This window comes from Gigantopelta aegis, chromosome 10 (genome assembly GCF_016097555.1).
Source record: "Gigantopelta aegis isolate Gae_Host chromosome 10, Gae_host_genome, whole genome shotgun sequence".
NCBI classification, from domain to species: Eukaryota; Metazoa; Mollusca; class Gastropoda; order Neomphalida; family Peltospiridae; genus Gigantopelta; species Gigantopelta aegis.
In genome coordinates, this window is record NC_054708.1 from 59,285,001 (window position 1) to 59,304,708 (window position 19,708).

The 19,708-nt window shown below is 39.1% G+C and overlaps 1 protein-coding gene across 1 annotated transcript in view; it reads left to right on the forward strand.

Moving 5' to 3' along the window:
* The window catches only part of LOC121382638 (gastrin/cholecystokinin type B receptor-like), a 42,022-nt gene that overhangs the window by 11,477 nt on the left and 10,837 nt on the right, over positions 1–19,708 (forward strand). Inside the window, exon 2 of the mRNA XM_041512171.1 lies at positions 15,249–16,881. Within this exon, the coding sequence (XP_041368105.1) occupies positions 16,485–16,881 (397 nt within the window). The 5' untranslated portion in view covers positions 15,249–16,484. The remainder of the gene's footprint in view (positions 1–15,248; positions 16,882–19,708) is intronic.

Here is a 19,708-nt window from a genome sequence, read left to right on the forward strand (position 1 = left end):
AAAACAAACTTTCTCCTTTTCTTGTTACCCCAACTATCCAACACTATACAAAGAATGGTTGTTATTCCCCTCTAAAATCCAGGCTTGTTGCTGAAGACAACGCGTGCGTATCTTTATTCATCATCGACTAAAATAATGCTTCCGAGATTAGATATTGCTAAATCCTAAGTGGCCAGTGTATTTCCAATAACTCCCAGAAGTCTAAAAAAAGAAACACGAAGTTAGTTAATTTTAATCTATAATATAGCCTCTGTTAATTAGGGCTGGCTATCTGCACGGGTGTTATAGTGAAACATATTACCATAGACGTCCAAGCGTTTTCAAACTTACCCAGCTATTAGCGTCTGATAATGCTAAAGAACTTAATAATCTCGGAAAATATTTATTTAGAGCAAATGCCGTTAGAGATCAGCTATTGCATAACACGGGTTACATCTAGGAGAGGGACCAGTAAGTTGGCAAACTCGTGCCCAATCATTTTGTTGTTTATGCAATAAAATATATTTTCAACCAAAATCTAGTAACTTGAATAACAAGCTGGAGGTAATTAAGATACCTCAGAGGTTGATGAAATACACCGGGGTGTCCGCCTTCGACCATTCTTATCAGATTTACCTTGGCCATTTGATTTATTAATGTACATCCAATCCATTTATATTGTGGCTTTTCTCACACATATTAATAATATGATGTCCGTGAGCTAAACCCTCATTTCCCCTGGTTTCATCCAGTCCGTAAACAACAAAGGTGCCTGGCCTTGTGTCTTGTCGAAACGTCTCTAAGGCATCGTAAACAGAAACTCAGTATCGTGTAGTTAATTGACTTTTTTGACATGGTAAGCAATACGATAGATATTATATACGCTAGATAATCCACGTGTAGGAAATAATGTAACGTACTCGTTCAGAGCCAGTTGTCCTCTTGGGTCCTTTGACATCAGCCAGATCCATACAGACCATAATCATATCACTTTTACAGACGGCCTCAGTTTATAATTATCTTCCCATTTGTTTATCCGGAAATTTGTTCGCGCAAGTAGTCTGCTGTTTGACTGTGATTATTTCATGGCAGACAGCTATGAAGTGGCAACTATTTGACTGAAGTTGACAGGGGCGAGCATGTAGTTTGTAAACATGTGTAACTTGTTGACATTGAAGACTTGTTTGTGGTAATTCCGGCCCATGCAAAAGTAGTGCTTTTTGTATAAAATGGGTGTACTCCGGCCAGGTTTAGAGGGTGTGTTTGTTTAAACCAATATCCTGGAAGAAAGAGCTGGACAACAGGGGATGTCCTTTTCAGGGCATGTGTCCCCCAGGTAGGCGAAGGTACATACAAACATCCATGTACCTGCTGATATTAATAAAAATGTTATAGCCACCAAGGCTATATAGAAACATACGTATAGCAAAATTAATTGTGGTCTGAGGTCAGACGTTAATGACGGGTACGGGACGTTTCGTACCCGATTTGTTTCGTCCCTGGACGTTTCGTACACACTATCGTTTTATGCCATAGGCGTTTCGTACCCTGGTCATTTAGAAAAAGTTTTATGTTGAATTGTACATGTACATTGTTTGGTCTGTCTTAGTTATTCGCTTGGGGAATTTTAACTGGGTGGGGTTTTTTGGTCTAAGTTCAAACATGCTTACTGTAGGCAACAAACTTTAATATGTTCGTTCATCACCTGGTCATTTACACGCCGGTTCATGCTTTATAATCAATTATCTCGGCGACATAGATTGTTGCAAGACAATATTTGATCAATCCACATATTATTTAAATGACGAGTATGACTTAATGTCGTATATCTCAAGAGTAATATACAACTCAAACAATTATGTTTATAATATGTTTATTACCACAGTAGTAAAATACTGTATTCTAGATTAAACTATTAAAGATTGATAAATGATACCTTAAATAAAAAACATATAAATGACCAGTGGATGAAACGTCTATAAAACGGTAGTGTGTACGAAACGTCTCATAAAGACGTCATGTTCTATTAAAGGCATAAATGTACAGCCAGACTCCTGCATATAAATAATGAATCCGATACCTTTTACATATTCAGAAATAAAATATATATTTAGCAACATTAATAGATATTAGAGGGATATTTCATATTTGTTTAACGACACCGTAGCGCATTTATACATATTACAAGAAGAAATAGTGCTTCTAAACATTGATATTTGTCATTTGTCCAAATGTCACATACCTGTAGCAGGTTTTAAATCTGACACATGTAGTCCAAGAGCTATTTCGTCAAAGCCGTGGAAACTCCATAATGATCACCAAACGAGTTATGACATCGCTTGGCTATACTGTGTTAATACACCTATGATCATCTACATGTTAACAGTTTGCTTCATTTAACGCCACCACTAGAGCATATATTGTTTTATTAATCATCAACTATTGGACGTCAAACATTTGGTCATTTTGACTCGTAGTCTTCAGAGAAAACCCGCTACATTTTCCCATTACCAGCGAGGGATCTTTTATATGCACTTTCCCACATACAGGGCAGCACATACCACGGCATTTGATATACCAGTCTGGTGCACTGGTTGTGACGGGTAAAAACCCAATCAGTGCGTGGGTCCACCGAAGAGGTTCGATCCTACGACGCAAGCACTTCAGACGAGCGACTGAGCTAGAGTCCGCCCACATTGGGAGTAAAGATATTACGTAAATGGTTAAAATGACAGCGTATGTCTGTCTCGCGTCTATGTTTGTCTTATCAATATCTTATTAGGCTGTTACATATGTTCTGAGATGTTTTCATTATTAACATTTCAATCGGCATTACAAACCATTGTAAATGTATGTTTAAAATCTGACTGGTGTTTCGCTTGTGCTCAAGAATCATTAGAATATATTGTAAACATTGATGTATCTGAGAGCTCGTCCTTCTTTTAGAAAGGTTAGCTTTAAAAAATCGAATTTGTATTTCAAATAAAATAATGTTACCGTACTGCAGAAATGTTTTTTGTAGATGAATAAATATGTATTCAGACCACAAATGTGTACTCAAATTCTCGTGTATGATATACCTTTAATCTGAAAATGGGTATTACGATTTTAAGATATGGGATTTATCTCCATATAAAACCATACGTCAACAGAACAGAAAATGTGCCCTTTAGCAAACTGGGTTTTTTTTAATTCAACACGTAGATTATAAAAATAGTTATATGATGTTTGTTTTATGAAAGTAGAGCGCATTTTTTTCTTCGGAAAATAAGAATGCCATTAGCTATTAAACATCACTAATCTTAGTATAACGCCTCATACCTGTGGATTGGTTTCGAGTCGACATCATATAAACTAGCTCAGCTTTTTCTAGTTTTCACATTTCATAGTGTAGGTGTCAGAGAGAGAGAGAGAGAGAGAGAGAGAGAGAGAGAGAGAGAGAGAGAGAGAGAGAGAGAGAGAGAGACAGAGACAGAGACAGAGAGGCAGACAGAGAGAGAGACAGACAGATACATAGAGGCACAAAGAGAGACAGACAGACAGAGAGGGAGTTAAAGAGAGAGAAAGAGACAGAGACATAGGTATATACAGAGAGAAAGAGATAGACACATAGATGCAGAAAGATAGAGAGAGATAGACAGACAGACAGAGAGGGAGGGAAAGAAAGAAAGAGCGAAGGGAAGACAGAGAGAAACAAAGAGAGAGGAGAGACAAAGTGAACAGAGAGAGAGAGAGAGAGAGAGAGAGAGAGAGAGAGAGAGAGAGAGAGAGAGAGAGAGAGAGGGGGGAGAGTAAGATATAGAGAGAGGGCAGAAAGAAAAAGGAAGGAGAGAAAAAAAGAAACATAAATGGAGGGGAAAAGAGAGAGAATAAGAGACAGAGTGGAGAGAGAGAGAGAGAGAGAGAGAGAGAGAGAGAGAGAGAGAGAGAGAGAGAGAGAGAGAGAGATCGGGATAGAGACCGAGAGAGACGGGGGGGGGGGGGGGGGGGCAGTGGTTTTACTCCTCTCCATTGACCCTTTCCCTCCATCTAGGTGGATACCGGTACTGGGATATGAACCCAGCACTCATCAGCCTTAACCCGAAGTGTTAACCAGTGCACTGTCGAGAACCTATCTAAATAATTTCACCCACAGTCGTTAAAAATTCATAAGCACGGTGTAAGAAGCTTTCTAGCGGTAACGTCTGCTCCGTAATAATTACTTCAACCACTGCGTAGCATATACTATGATTTAAAACGCTCGCACGTCCGTCAACGACCCGGGTACGTAATGCGACTGTATGAGCGTCTGGGGATCTTTTTGTGGGAAGTCTAATAAGCGGGCAGAACGCTTCCACCATGCCCTGAACTTAAGTCCAATTACAAATTCACTATATGAGAACCTGAATAATTGATTTATATTATTGTTACATGTAATTTTCCAGAATAGGGAGCGAGATTTAGCTCAGTCGGTTGATTGCTCCCTTGAGGTGTTTGCGTCGCAGGATCGAGCCACCTCGATGGAACCATTCACCTGATTGGTTTTTTTCTCGTTCCAACCAATGCACCACAATTGGACAAAGACCGTAGTATGTGCTTTTCGGTCTCTGGGAAAGTGCATATAACAGATCCCTTGCTGCATTAGTTGAGGGTTTTCTCTGATGACTACAAGTTAGAATTACCAACGTTTTGATATCCAATAGCCGATGATTAATTCATCAATGTGCTTTAGTGGTTTCGTTAAACAAAACAAACTTATTTCTTTCCAGAATAGGTTGTACATGGAAGTAGCGCAATAATTTCATGGACAACTGCTACAGCTCCGGATTTGTTTTTCAGCAAGTTCTTTCAACCCAATTCTTCGTTTAACTTAAAAAGACAGTTAAAGCTGATGTTTGTTTTGTTCAACGAAACCACTAGAGCACATTGATTTATTTATCATCAGCTATTGGATGACAAACTTTTTGGTAATTTTTTATTCGTAGTCTTAGACGAAACCCGCTACATTTTTGCCACAGGCAGCAAGGGAACTTTTATATACATTTTCTCACAGAAAGGACAGCACATACCAGGGCCTTTGATATACCAGTCGTGGAGCACTGGGTGGGACAGGAGTATCCCAATCAGAGAATGAAAGCAAAAAAGAGAAACAAATGTTTTATTTAACGACACACTCAACACATTTTATTTACGGTTATATGGCGTCAGACATGGTCAATCAGAGAATGAGTACACTAAGGTGGTTTGAACCTACGACGCAAGCACCCCAGGCCAGCGCTGTACCGACTGTACCGACTGAGATTAGACTTCCGCCCAGCCATCCCCTCTTTGCAAAACAAAACAAGAACAGCTGAAGACATTGTGTAACGTAATTATTAATACACCTTTTTGAATAATTTATTGGAATCTCAAACTTTGTTAATTCTAATGCAAAATTTGCTCTATAGGTTAAGACTAGCATTTTCACTGAAGTGATTACATGTAAAAAGTTTGTTTTGTTTAAGGACACGACTAGAGCACATTGATTTATTAATCATCGGCTACTGAATGTCAAACATTTTAGAGAGGAAACCCGCTACATTTTTCTGTTAGCAGCAAGGGATCCTTTATACGCACCATCCCACAGACGGCCTTTGATATATAAGTCGTAGTGCACCGACTGGAATGAAAAATAGACCAGTGGGCCGTAGACCGACCGTGCATCATGATCATGTAATGTCCTATCTATGACAGAGTTCATATAAAAGATAACTTGCTGCTAATGGTAAAATGGAGCGGGTTTCTTCAAAGATTGTGTAAAAGAATTGTCAAGTATTGGACATCCACTATCCAATGACTAATTAATTAATCGATGTGTTTTGTTGGTATCGTTAAACAAAACCATTTTAAACCTTTATCTTGTCGATAATGTAATAATCGAGGTTTTCATGGATTTCTTGTCAACACCCCAGGGCCCCGTTCCACGAAGCGATCTTAGCCCTATGTCACGGGGATTATATAATACCCGTAACTGAATAAAACACGATTATCAAAATATCTCTCCTAACTGTATATCTATTAGATCTCTCTGTAACAGGCTGTTAAACCCTAGTATGGCTCGTCTCTAGGTATGATCAGAGATACGATCTTATATAAAGTATATATTTTTATAGCACGTTTAGCTCACTAGAAACACAACAAAAACACAATACACTTTGGAATCTGTATTAATCTACGCTGACAAATGTACAGCCGTAGTAGTAAATTAATATCAGCAATAATAACAACTCAGAACTGATCACTTAATTAGTTAATCTCTAGGTGTCTAGTTACACAATATGTGAATCACTTAACCGTTACACCACACCCACACGTGTGATAATTGAGAAACGCTTCCAGGAGAAGTTAATTAATAAAGGAATTACAACACCATTCCTAACTGGTTAATTTTTAATTAACCCTAACTACTAATTCAGTAACCTTGTGACACAGAATTAATATTGGTACCTATCACAATAAAGACAATAACCTACAGTGTACCTAGGTCCGCTAGGATGACTGGCTAAGCTTTATATTACCAAGATGACCGAAGACACTGTCTAAAGAATATTGGTATAATACAGTATTAAAATATTTAAAGTCACATCAATCACATCAAGGTTATACACAGAGCAGAAATAATATATTTACCAAAGTCCAAACGGACTAACGTTCCCTCGGAGCCTTCCTATTCGTTCTCCTCGATATCTCTAAAACACTAGCTATTTATTATAAATCAGGATTTTGCCTGGGGGTACAAGGCGGTACCTCACGTATCATCTCATATTCTATATCTACTAGAGTCTGTATATTTCTCTCTGATCGTCAGTCTGGCTGTCGCCAACCGCGAGCAATCTCCTGGCCATAAACAGCACTACCGGAGATATTACGTAACTACTCGCCACATGGCCTCCACAGCTGGACTAAGTGCATATTGGAATGTCCGATCGCGCGAAGTATTACGTAACAAGTGCCCACCTGGGCTACGGGCAATAAACTGCACACGGCCCTTTAACACAATTAAAATCGCCACAGGCGAAAACAAATTTAAGAGCATATTCCGTGACACACCCCCACCTCAAAAAGGATATTTCCTCTACTCTAGGAATAGGGAAATATACTACATTAAAACAAAAAGGGTGCGTTAACCGACGCATACGGGCATTTATAACACATGTAATAATAAGGTGACTACCAGTAATCACACTGAGTCTCTGAGTCCCTGGTATACAAATAAAATATATATAAACAAAACAGAAATCAAGAATGTCAACACATTATCATATCGTTCAACTTCGGGACAGGGCATCAGCGATTACATTGGATGTGCCCTTGATATGTCCAATGGTAATTGGGTATTCTTGCAGAAGAAGACTCCATCTCAAAACTCTCTGGTTGGAGGCTTTCATTAGGATGGTCCAGTCCGTCTTCGTCTTCTGGGAACAGCACAGCTCCAGCACCCACGTCACTGGCATCCACAGCTAGCTTGAAAGGCACTCGGTAGTCTGGTGCTGCCATCACGGGAGACGAATAGCGCCTCTGCTTGAGACGGTCGAATGACTTCTCGCATTCACCTGACCAATGGAACTTCGTTTCCTTCTTTTTCAGCGTCGCACGTTTTCCAGGTTTTCTCCGATAGGCATGCTGTCGACGCGGTGTAGCGTTGGGTTCCAAGCGCACATCTTGGCTTAAGGTATTGGTAACCGTTGGAAGGTTCTGACAAATGGAAACATTGTCTTGTTTCAACGTAGTCAACTTTGCTCGCTTGGGGCTCAAGTCTGCTAGAATCTGGCCGTTGGCCAACTTGACCTCTGCAGTCTTGACGTCATCACAGGAAATTGAGTGTCTCTCAATTTGGACCGGTCTCCCTGGAACTATCGGCAGTCTGTCAAAATAACCTTTTAGCAAATTGATGTGACAATACCTACTTTTCCTAACCCTATCAGGAGTGTTTATCACATACCCTGTCTCATTAACCCGTTTGAGCACAACATAGGTCCCGAAATACCTGTTCTGTAATGAACCCCGTTTAATGGGAAGGTACAGCAGCACCTTATCCCCTGGTTTAAATTCCCGACTCTTAGTCTTCCTATCAAACACTGATTTTATTTTGCTCTGAGCATGGCTCAGTTGCTTCCTAGCCTTCCTATCAAACTCTGATTTTATTTTGTTCTGAGCATGGCTCAGTTGCGTCCTAGCTAGTTCGGTCGCCGGCAACCTCCCACCTCTAACTCTCTTATTTATTAATACTCCCTTGTCCACAGTTAACAAGGTAGTGCGAGCTGCCAACAAATTTGGATCAGCCCCCTGCTCTAGAATTAACTCTTGTCTATTACAAGGTAAATCCCCTCTATCAAAGACAACTGGTTCAATTCCACTCTGCGGGAGATCAACAGGTTCCACCACATTTAATTCCTCAGTTGACTTATCTACCATATTACTGATAACCTCATCCACTCCAATTTCATGGCTAACACACGTATCAGACAAATCACAAATATCCTCTTGGTCTCGTGCTAACCTACTGGCCATAGCCCTAGTCATTACACACGCAGGATATCTAGTCTCATCAACCTCACACTCTTCTATGGGTAAAGGGCTGTCTTCAATTAACAATTGGTCACATTGCGGCTGACAACATTGACTAGTCAAATCATTACCCAACAAAACTCCTATGTTTTCAAAAGGCAAGTCCTTCACAACACTCATAATGACTGGTCCCGTCACAAACTTCGAACACAAGAAAACCTTATGTAACCTGACAACCATATTTTCTCCAGTAACCGAGGTTAAGGCCAAACTACGTCCTATGTCTGAATTTTCAATACCAGCTAAACACTCTTGCGTTATCAGACTCTGACTACACCCGGTATCTCTATAGATTGATATTGCCTTAGGACACAACTCTTGTTTCACATCACAAACCATACCAGTGGATACATACGGGTTTACTTTCTCTGCCATGGGACTAACCATTAACTCTCTCGCTAACGGAGCTGACCTCACTAAACCGAGCACTTGCGCATTATCGCGTTTCCTTTTAAAACAGTCCCCGATAAGATGGTTATCCTTTTTACAGTAACTGCAGTGTGGACGAAAAGTTCGTGCATTGGCTGATAATGCAGGTCTATCCTTACTTTGCCCACCAGGTGCATTCCTTGCCTGACTAGCTGACCAACTAGATGACTCTCCCCGATAGTTACTTTCCCGGGAAAAACCTGGCTGAAATTTCTTCTTATCACCCTGTTGTGAAGAGCTACCCGGTACTGCCTGAGCTTTGTGTATTAACACGTAATCATCTGCCACTATGCCTGCCTCCTCTATCTTTTTGACTTCACGATCCTCTAAGTGAATACGTAAGCTAACTGGTAATCCATTTTTAATGTCCTGTAAGATCAACAACTCCCGTAACTCGGTATATGACTCTACCTGATGAGAAACAACCCATTTATCAAACATCCCTGCCTTCTTAGCCACAAACTCACTATAAGACTGACCCTGCGTTTTTCTCAACTCGCTATACCGTAAACGATAATCCTCCGGTCGTAATTCATAAGCCCTCAACACTGCAGCCTTAACTAAGTCGTACTGACTTGCTCGCTCATTACTCATTGAATTATAAGCTATACTAGCCTTCCCCTTAAACTTAGACACGGCTAACAATGTCCACTTAGACTGCGGCCAATTTAGCTGCTTAGCGGCCCGTTCAAAAAGTTGAAAAAACATATCTACCTCCTGGTCATCAAATACAGGCACTGATCTATAAGCCTCCGACATGTTAAACCCATTTCCGGCTTCTCGTCTGACTTCTTCAGTATTCAACTTTAACTCATGTTCCACTTTTAATTTTTCTAACTGGAATTCTCTATCCCTATGTCTATCTTCTCTATCCCTCTCTTCTCTTTCTCTCTCTCTCTCTCTCTATCCCTCTCTCTATCTTCTCTATCCCTATCTTCTTTCTCTCTATCTCTATGTCTGTCTTCTCTATCTCTCTCTTCTCTTTCTCTCTCTCTCTCTCTATCCCTATCTTCTTTTTCTCTATCTCTATCTTCTCTTTCTGTCTCTCTCTCTCTATCTAATGCACGTTCTTCTCTTTCGTACTCAAGCTTTTTAAAAGCTAACTGTTGTTCCATACTCAAGTCACTTATCTCTATCTCTGGAACAATCTCACTGTCTTCCATAACAGGCCTATCACCAAAAACTTCCTGGATAATAATTGTCTTTATATCACCTAAGGTTTTAGCTGATGTTAAATCAATTTCTCGCTCACCCGCGATTTCAACTAACTCGGCCTTACGTGCTCGCTTAATCTCCACTACACTGAGCGTAGGCCTATCCAGCAAATTCTTATCCATGTTTAGATATGACGCACTTAATATTAATTAATTTTCTAGTGAACAACGTGCTACTTCGAGTAAATTTGTAAAAATTAATTTATAAAGCCCCCATTTACAAACAATACTTTTTTAAATATGCATGTCCCGTTTCAGATCCGGGACGAGCGCCCCAATTTTCTACTCCTGTCACGGGGGTTATATAATACCCGTAACTGAATAAAACACGATTATCAAAATATCTCTCCTAACTGTATATCTATTAGATCTCTCTGTAACAGGCTGTTAAACCCTAGTATGGCTCGTCTCTAGGTATGATCAGAGATACGATCTTATATAAAGTATATATTTTTATAGCACGTTTAGCTCACTAGAAACACAACAAAAACACAATACACTTTGGAATCTGTATTAATCTACGCTGACAAATGTACAGCCATAGTAGTAAATTAATAACAGCAATAATAACAACCCAGAACTGATCACTTAATTAGTTAATCTCTAGGTGTCTAGTTACACAATATGCGAATCACTTCACCGTTACACCACACCCACACGTGTGATAATTGAGAAACGCTTCCAGGAGAAGTTAATTAATAAAGGAATTACAACACCATTCCTAACTGGTTAATTTTTAATTAACCCTAACTACTCATTCAGTAACCTTGTGACACAGAATTAATATTGGTACCTATCACAATAAAGGCAATAACCTACAGTGTACCTAGGTCTGCTAGGATGACTGGCTAAGCTTTATATTACCAAATACTCATATAATGTTAGAACAAAAAGTCTACGATTTACTTCGTCAGATGACCGAAGACACTGTCTAAAGAATATTGGTATAATACAGTATTAAAATATTTAAAGTCACATCAATCACATCAAGGTTATACACAGAGCAGAAATAATATATTTACCAAAGTCCAAACGGACTAACGTTCCCTCGGAGCCTTCCTATTCGTTCTCCTCGATATCTCTAAAACACTAGCTATTTATTATAAATCAGGATTTTGCCTGGGGGTACAAGGCGGTACCTCACGTATCATCTCATATTCTACATCTACTAGAGTCGATATATTTCTCTCTGTTCGTCAGTCTGGCTGTCGCCAACCGCGAACAATCTCCTGGCCATAAACAGCACTACCGGAGATATTACGTAACTACTCGTCACATGGCCTCCACAGCTGGACTAAGTGCATATTGGAATGTCCGATCGCGCGAAGTATTACGTAACAAGTGCCCACCTGGGCTACGGGCAATAAACTGCACACGGCCCTTTAACACAATTAAAATCGCCACAGGCGAAAACAAATTTAAGAGCATGTTCCGTGACACCCTAAGATCAACTTAAGTGCATAGGGTATCTATGCGCTTAAGGTAATCTTAGGGATAAGATCGCTTCGTGGAACGGGGCCCAGAGCAACATTTGGAACCGTGAAGTATCGGAGGTGGCTGCATAATTACTGGTATAAAAACGAACTATGCTCATGAGATATTTTGCGCTCGACTTCACCGAAATATCGCTGTCTCCAAAAAACCCGGCGTTCATAGCATTTGAAAGCAGGCCAGTGCTTTCGTCTTCTAATATACGGAAATGTTGTGGACTCATTCCGATTCCACCGTTAGCATTATTTTAAATATTTACGAGACACTGAATAAAGTTGTAAATATATTTTTATTGTTACAGATCTCTGTACACTGTTTTAATTTGACCTTTGAATTTTTATATTGATTATCAATTAATTCATGTATTTTTGTGGTTGGATGCCTTTAAGCATACATACATACATATATACATGTATGCGCCAGTACGTTAATATCTATGTATGTAAAAGTTAACCTCAACATACATACAATATATAGATATTCATACCTCAATACATACATACATACATACATACATACATACCTCAATACATACATACATACATACCTCAATACATACATACATACATACCTCAATACATACATACCTCAATACATACATACATACATACCTCAATACCTCAATACATACATACATACCTCAATACCTCAATACATACATACCTCAATACATGCATACATACATACAACATACATACATACATTCATACATACATTCATTAATGTTTCTCTAATGTCAGATAATTATTGATTATATATATTATATATTGTCAGAAATTAAATAATTATATATATATATATATATATATATATATATATATATATATATATATATATATATATATATATATATATATATATATATAATAGAAATCTCATTGGCTAGAACACTGTCGGTGCATCAAAGTCTGTTCGACCCATCGGGTAGTTCGAACCATGCATTCGGCCGTTGTCGGGTGCTTCTGTAACACAAAAACCAATCGGAAAACCTCGCATATTTCCGTAAAACTGGCTTGGGCGAGATGGTCCGATTGACTCATGAGTAACGAAGTCGCCTTCAAATGTCGGATGAGATACATATTTGTAACTATTATTTATCACCGTTGAATAAACAAATAACAAACACACTGGTAGTCTGTATTTATAAATATTTATTTATTTAAAAAATCGTTCTTTATTATGCTGTTGTAGAATCTTTTGCGACATATTGACAACGTTGAGAAAAGAATGAAAGTGCATGAAGCACAGGCGGAGGCCCTTTACCTTTTATTGTTTCAATCACTACATTACATTGATCTCTCCTGTATTTCAAGTTAAAAACAAAATATGCCGACGCTCATGCGTAGAGTAGCGATTAAAATGATTAAAGTAAACCGGCGAGGCCGAACTAGGCTCACCAATTGATGTTTCATGCAAGGTTCTTTCAGCTCACGATTATCGTAGTACTATTATCTGTACTAGAAAGATAATTACCGATAGGTGCTAAATAAACAACATGAGAAGCCGGCATATGATCTAGGATTAATTCGTTCACTTCCGAATTTATATTAACTTACTTTGTGACTGACGTGAAAGGGTCAATGAAAAATTCGTAAATAAATATAAATTATTTTTTGTATTTCTTCGGATAGACTTAGTCGTTCGAGCTATATATGTTTAATTTTACAGTTCGGACTAACAAACTGGTTCGAGCGAAACCTTCTGTTCGACCCTAGGGGTATTCGACCAATCAGCACCAAAATAAAAGGGTTTAATAGAGAAAAAAATCGGGACATTGTTCTTGGTTCGAGAATACCGGTAGGTTCGACCGTTGGGCGTTCGAGCCAATGAGATTCTACTGTATATATATTATATATATATATATATATATATATATATATATATATATATATATATATATATATATATATATATATATATATTATAGAATTATTTAATTTCTGACAAAGGCCACTGTACATCACTAGGCAACAGGATGATAATACATTGTGGATGGGTTTCCAAGAACCGTGGTTAAAACTACAGCTAATTGTACGGCACAAGAGTGAACAGACGCCCTAGTGACGTTTTAAACCATGATCATTTATGGTATATTAGCGTATGGCGTAGGCTAAAGTATCATAAATGATCATGTGCATATCAGACCATATGAAAATCACAGTGCTATACGTCAGCTATATATCCATCATAGGTGTGTGCTAATATTCGGAATCGATTGGAATTTCATGATCGATCATCGGTTGTAATCGGTTTGCACCAACCAATCAACTTTCGATTATACAAATCGTTAATTTTATCTTTAATAGTTACTTTCACTTTCTGTTCCTGTATTTATATTATGATTTCTGCTCACCCTATAGAAGCAGCTTAAATATAACAGAAGATCCATCTTGACATTCGCAAGTTAAAACCAATCGTCTACTGTCATCCCACGAGGTCAGCAGACTGCTCCGGTATTAATAGCCTTGATCCCCACTCCATCACCCCCCCCCCCCCCCCACCCCGTCCCTGGCGTGTCTGTGCTTGCAACTGCGTGTAATAGGATAATGTGTTGAGGTGTTTAACTTCAAATAAAGATACGATTATTAGCTTCCCCTGACAGTTTTTATGAAATAACCTCTATTAATGGCTTGATCTTGTCAAAGTGTTTAATATCCAGCTGACTGTTTAACTTCAGTCTCATTGGAGTAAAGGGGTGGGACGTAGTCCAGTGATAAAGCGTTCGCTTGATGCGCGGTCGGTCTGGGATCAATCCCTGTCGGTGGACTCATTGAGCTATTTCTCGTTCCAGCCAGTGCACCACGACTGGTATATCAAATGCAGTGTTATGTACTACCCTGTCTGTGATATGGTGCATATAAAAGAACCCTTGCTGCTAATCGAAAAGAGTAGCCCATGAAGTGGCGACAGCGGGTTTCCTCTCTCTATCTATGTGGTCCTTAACCATATGTTTGACGTCATATAACCGTAAATAAAGAGTGTTGAGTGCGTCGTTAATTAAAACATTTCTTTCTTGTTAGAGTTAATTTTGGTTTCCTCCAAAAATTGCTGATACTTTTTTCTTCTGTCTGAAGCTTCTCGGTCTCTCTGTCTCTGTCTCTCTATGTCTCTCTCTCTCTCTCTCTCTCTCTCTCTCTCTCTCTCTCTCTCTCTCTCTCTCTCTCTCTCTCTCTCTCTCTCTCTCTCTCTCTCTCTTCGTTGCTCCTTTCCTCTCTCCCTTTTTTGTCTCTGTCTCTCTCTTTTCTCTTCATTCCTCCTCTTCCTCTATATACCCATCACTCCATACGTTTGCCTCACTTCCCCCTTCTGTCTGTCTTTCTCCCACTGTTTCTCTTCAATTCCTCTTCATCACTCTGTGCACCCCTCTTCTTCTCTTCTCTCATGTATGTCTATCCCTTTATCTCTCTCGCCTTTCCTCCCACCCCCACCCCCTCAGTCTATGTTATCTCTCTGTAGCATAGTTACCGCCTCTTGTACCCGACACACCCAACTTAAATAAAGGTTAAATAGATAAACATTTAATCTAATACTGTTTCACTTTTCTTTCAGTTGTTAACGTCACCAAGGCAGCAACAGAACAATGTAAGACAAGTCACAACCTTTGACCTCAACAGAGACTTGACATGCTGATGATTGGCGGTTCGGGTTTCATTAGCAGGAGGGCACCTCGAGTGAGCATTCCTGTCTTGTCACCAGCCATCAGACCAATCTGCATACATGTAATTCTGATAGATCTCGGACGAGAGGAGAACATAATTGGGGATCGATCGATCGCTCCAGCAAGTTGTCACTGGCGAGTCATGTATGTCATACTGGTGTAAAGTATTCGAAGACAATCACCACGGGGATAAAGAAAACATTCAAATGACAGTGTATGAAATAGTATAACCAAAAGAGAAAACTATGGCCGGAAGTTTGGAGACGTCTGTGTTCTTCTGATGTGTTTCGTTGTTGACAATCACCACGGGAATAAAGAAGACATTCAAATGACAGTGTACGAAATAGTACAACCAAAAGAGAAAACCTGTCCAGAACTTTGAAAACATCTGTGTTCTTGTGATGTGTTTCGTTGTTGACAATCACCTTAATGATACAGAAGACATTCAAAGGACAGTGTACGAAATATAGTACAATCAAAAGAGAAACCATGGCCAGAACTTTGAAAACATCTGTGATCTTGTGGTGTGTTTCGTCGTAGATTAAGACAAGGAATTGTTTAATTTGATTCTGGTGTGAATCCCCTGATAGTTATATTAACCGGTTAAAACCATATATTTATGCATTTATACAACACACTTTTATACCTGTGATTGTGTTGCTTCCTTCATACTCTTCAAGACGTCCACAATACACAGACGAAAAGTAATGTTATTTAAAAAAAACTTTGTGGATGGACTGAAGACAAAGACGTTGTAGTCATTACTTTGATACAAGGAAGGCTGTAGGGCTATTATTTAGTTATCAAATCTATATATACTCCATTGGATTTATTCAAAAGCCAAATCAGGAATTTTAAATTATCGCTTTTGAAGTCTTGTTCTTGGGAAGTTTACTGACGCGTACTAATTTCTCACTGTGATACAAAACAGACTGTAGAGCAGTCGAGTTATCCAGTCGCAATACACTATATTGAATTTACCGAAAGATAACTTAACATGAAGCATATTTCAGGAATTGGAAACTATCACCATTGCAGATTGTGATACAAAGACGGCTACAAGACAATCACATCATCTGGACTAAATACACAGTCCTGAGTTCAGTGAAAGATACCTAAACAGAAAAATGAAGAGAATTTCAGAGCTGGAGGCCATCACTCTGGCCGACCACGCGATGGACTCCGGTGTTATTGGCGACCACCTGCACTCCTACCCACTGTGCTGTAACTCCACCAGCAACGTCGTGCACAGCAACGGCGCCAACCAGTCGGCTGACGTCGTCGAGATGCCGTTCTACCTGCTCTTCTACGTGTCCGTGCTGAACGGCGCCATATTTCTGGTCGGCGTGGCGGGAAACGTCATGGTCATCCAGGTGATAACCCGGATGAAGGCCATGCGCTCACGGATGTACTACTTCCTCATGAGCCTCAGCGTGGCCGATCTGCTCGTGCTGGCGATTTGCCAACCGTCCGCCATGTTGGAGTTTTTTGGACAAGATCGCTGGCTAATTGGAGAGGCAATGTGTAAGTTTGTTTGTTTGTTTTTGTTTTGTGGGTTTTTTTACGAAAACTGCTACTTCAAAATACCTTTATGTTGCATTAACTTACCATCGACTGCATTTTTCTCAGAATATAATATTACACGTTAAATTAAATTTCATTTCATTTCATCATATTTTTGTGCTTATATCCAGTTAAGATTCAAGCACCGTGTCCTGAACACACACCTCAGCTACCTGGGCTTTTTGGCCAGGACAGTGGGTTAGGGGTTAGTTTGTTAGTGGTTTGTGAGAGAGAAGAGGGTGTAATGGTTTTAGTGGTAATGGTGTAAGCAGTTTCAGATATTATAAATGTATGTAGTCACACACCCCGATCTAATCTAGCGACCAAATTTAATGAGTAGAATTTTCTTTATTAATTATATTAGAGATGCGCATCAAAATTTTAAAGGCCTACTATTTAATTTTTGGATGTAAATTTCAAAATTGTCCGCTTAATTTTTTTTTCTGTCCCGGGACAAGCCCCTGGCTATTCAGAGACAGGCCCCGGGACGGACATGCTCGAAACTCTAGTGGTATATGAGCATGTAAAAATTATTTGCACTCGCACTAGTCACACACGTGAAGACGTACGTTAAAGTTGCCGCTTAAACTTACGGATGGTATACGTGGTTATTCGCATTCGATGTTTTGATGGACAGCCAATAGTGCCGAGTGCGTAGTCGTAACTGCGGTAATTGGCTTGCACCACTTCCCTAAGTGACGTTGCATGACGCGATGATGAAGTTTGGCTCGGTGAGAGGAGGGGGTTTAAACGTGTGCGGTTATAAATATTTACCTCACACTTCTGTCGACGGGGAAAATAACCTTAGCGTGGTAGAAACAGGCTTAGTAAGTGCGGTCCATACCATTCACTTGTAGACGGACACCACAGCCGTTTGTAAAACGTTGTGGAGGTTTGTCAAGTTTGATTTTGTTTAACGGCATCACTAGAGCACATTGATTAATTTATTAATCATGGGCTATTGGCTGTCAAATATTTGGTCTTTTCGACATATAGTGCCAGAGAGGAAACCCGCTCATTTTCCTATTAGTAGAAAGGGATTTTTATATGCATCATCCCACAGACAGGATAATACATACCACGACCCTTGATATACCAGTCGTGGTGCACTAGCCAGGCATGGCGGAAGCAAGAAGACATTGTGGGGGCTGACTCAGACCGGGCTCAAGGCACAGTTTTTAGGGGGTTCCGGAGTATGCTCCCCCGTAACATTTTGAAAACTAGATGTCCTGAAATGCAATTTCCTGTATTCTATAAGTAAAATTTATCTCTGCCTTAAGATTTATTACGAATAATATTTTTGGCTGGTGCAAGAAATAGGCCAATAGGTCCACCGACGGGGATCAATCCTAGACCGACCGCGCATCAGGCGAACGTTTTACCACTGGGCATTTTCCAGGAAACATCGTATTAGAAATAAGTGGACAGTTTAATGACCTATTTGTATAGCATTTCCAGTATTGAAAAACTAAAAACTCACGAGTAAACGTTCAAATGTGTACCCGCCATGAAAAGTACGACTGGGCGTGGCTGCTGGATTTATTTAAAACATTGAATTTTTTTTCTACCTCGCTGACGTCATCAAACCCAGGGAAGAACCATTTATCGTCTGTTATCTATAATAGCAATCAAAAAACGTGTTCTCTGAAATAGTAACTATTTTACACTTTGGATTTTTTTTTTTTTTTTTAAAGATGTAGAAGTGATGAAATGTGATCAACATGGAAACCACAAAAAAAATCAATTGTGAATTGTAGTTCAATCCACTCTTCCCTGCAGTCCCGCGTGTTTCACAGTTCGTTGTCTTTTGAAATTACGTGTCCGCGAATGTTTTCCAATTTCGTCCATTATTTAATCATTGCTGTCGTTCATCGAATGCTGCCACCTTATAATTTACCGGTTATTCGTTTAGGCGTATTCATGCTGGTGTAAAACAAGAATGAAATCCGAAAAAAGAAAACATATCAAGAATTAGTATAAAAATGTAAAAATGTAAAAGTATGTAAAAACATTGCTACACTACTTTTAGTTGTGAACACTGGGCAAAAACCTACCACAGCAAGCTGCGCATAATTCTGTTAGTTTGGATACATTCCCTATCTCGTAGTTAGTAGATGATAATAAACTTATAGTAATGTAATTACTGCCGTTATAAATAAAAACATTTAATACTCTGAACATTTAAAAAAGAAGATGTGTAATGTAATTTTTTTTATGAACTATCCAAACACCAACGATATATATATATATATATATATATATATATATATATATATATATATATATATATACCGAGAGAGATACCGAGAGAGACCTAGAGACCGAGATAAAGGCGGGGGCACTGGTATCGCCATCCAGGCTATTAGAGTCAACTCTCATTTCTCTCTCTCCACTGTTACAATTCCACAACTGCCCAAAATGTTTGGTTTCATTTCTGCTATCAACAGAATGACCATTGGTACAAGTTTTACCTTGTTACCGATATATTTTAAGGTGTTTTTGACTTTAGTTGAACTGAAATAAATATGTCACTTTTTCGGTCCATAAAAAAAGGAAAAAAGGTTTATTGCTAAACATAACTCATGTAATGTTTATTCATTTCGACTTTGGAATACTTGTTTCTGAGCGTTTGTGAACAAATTATTTGTCTTTTCATTTCAGTGTAATCTTTAATTATTACAAAATACAACTATACTTGTCGCATCATAACGGTGCTCTCAGTATCTGTATTTCTGTCTCTCCCTCCATCCTTCCCTCTCCCCCACCCCTCTCTTAATATCTCTCGCCC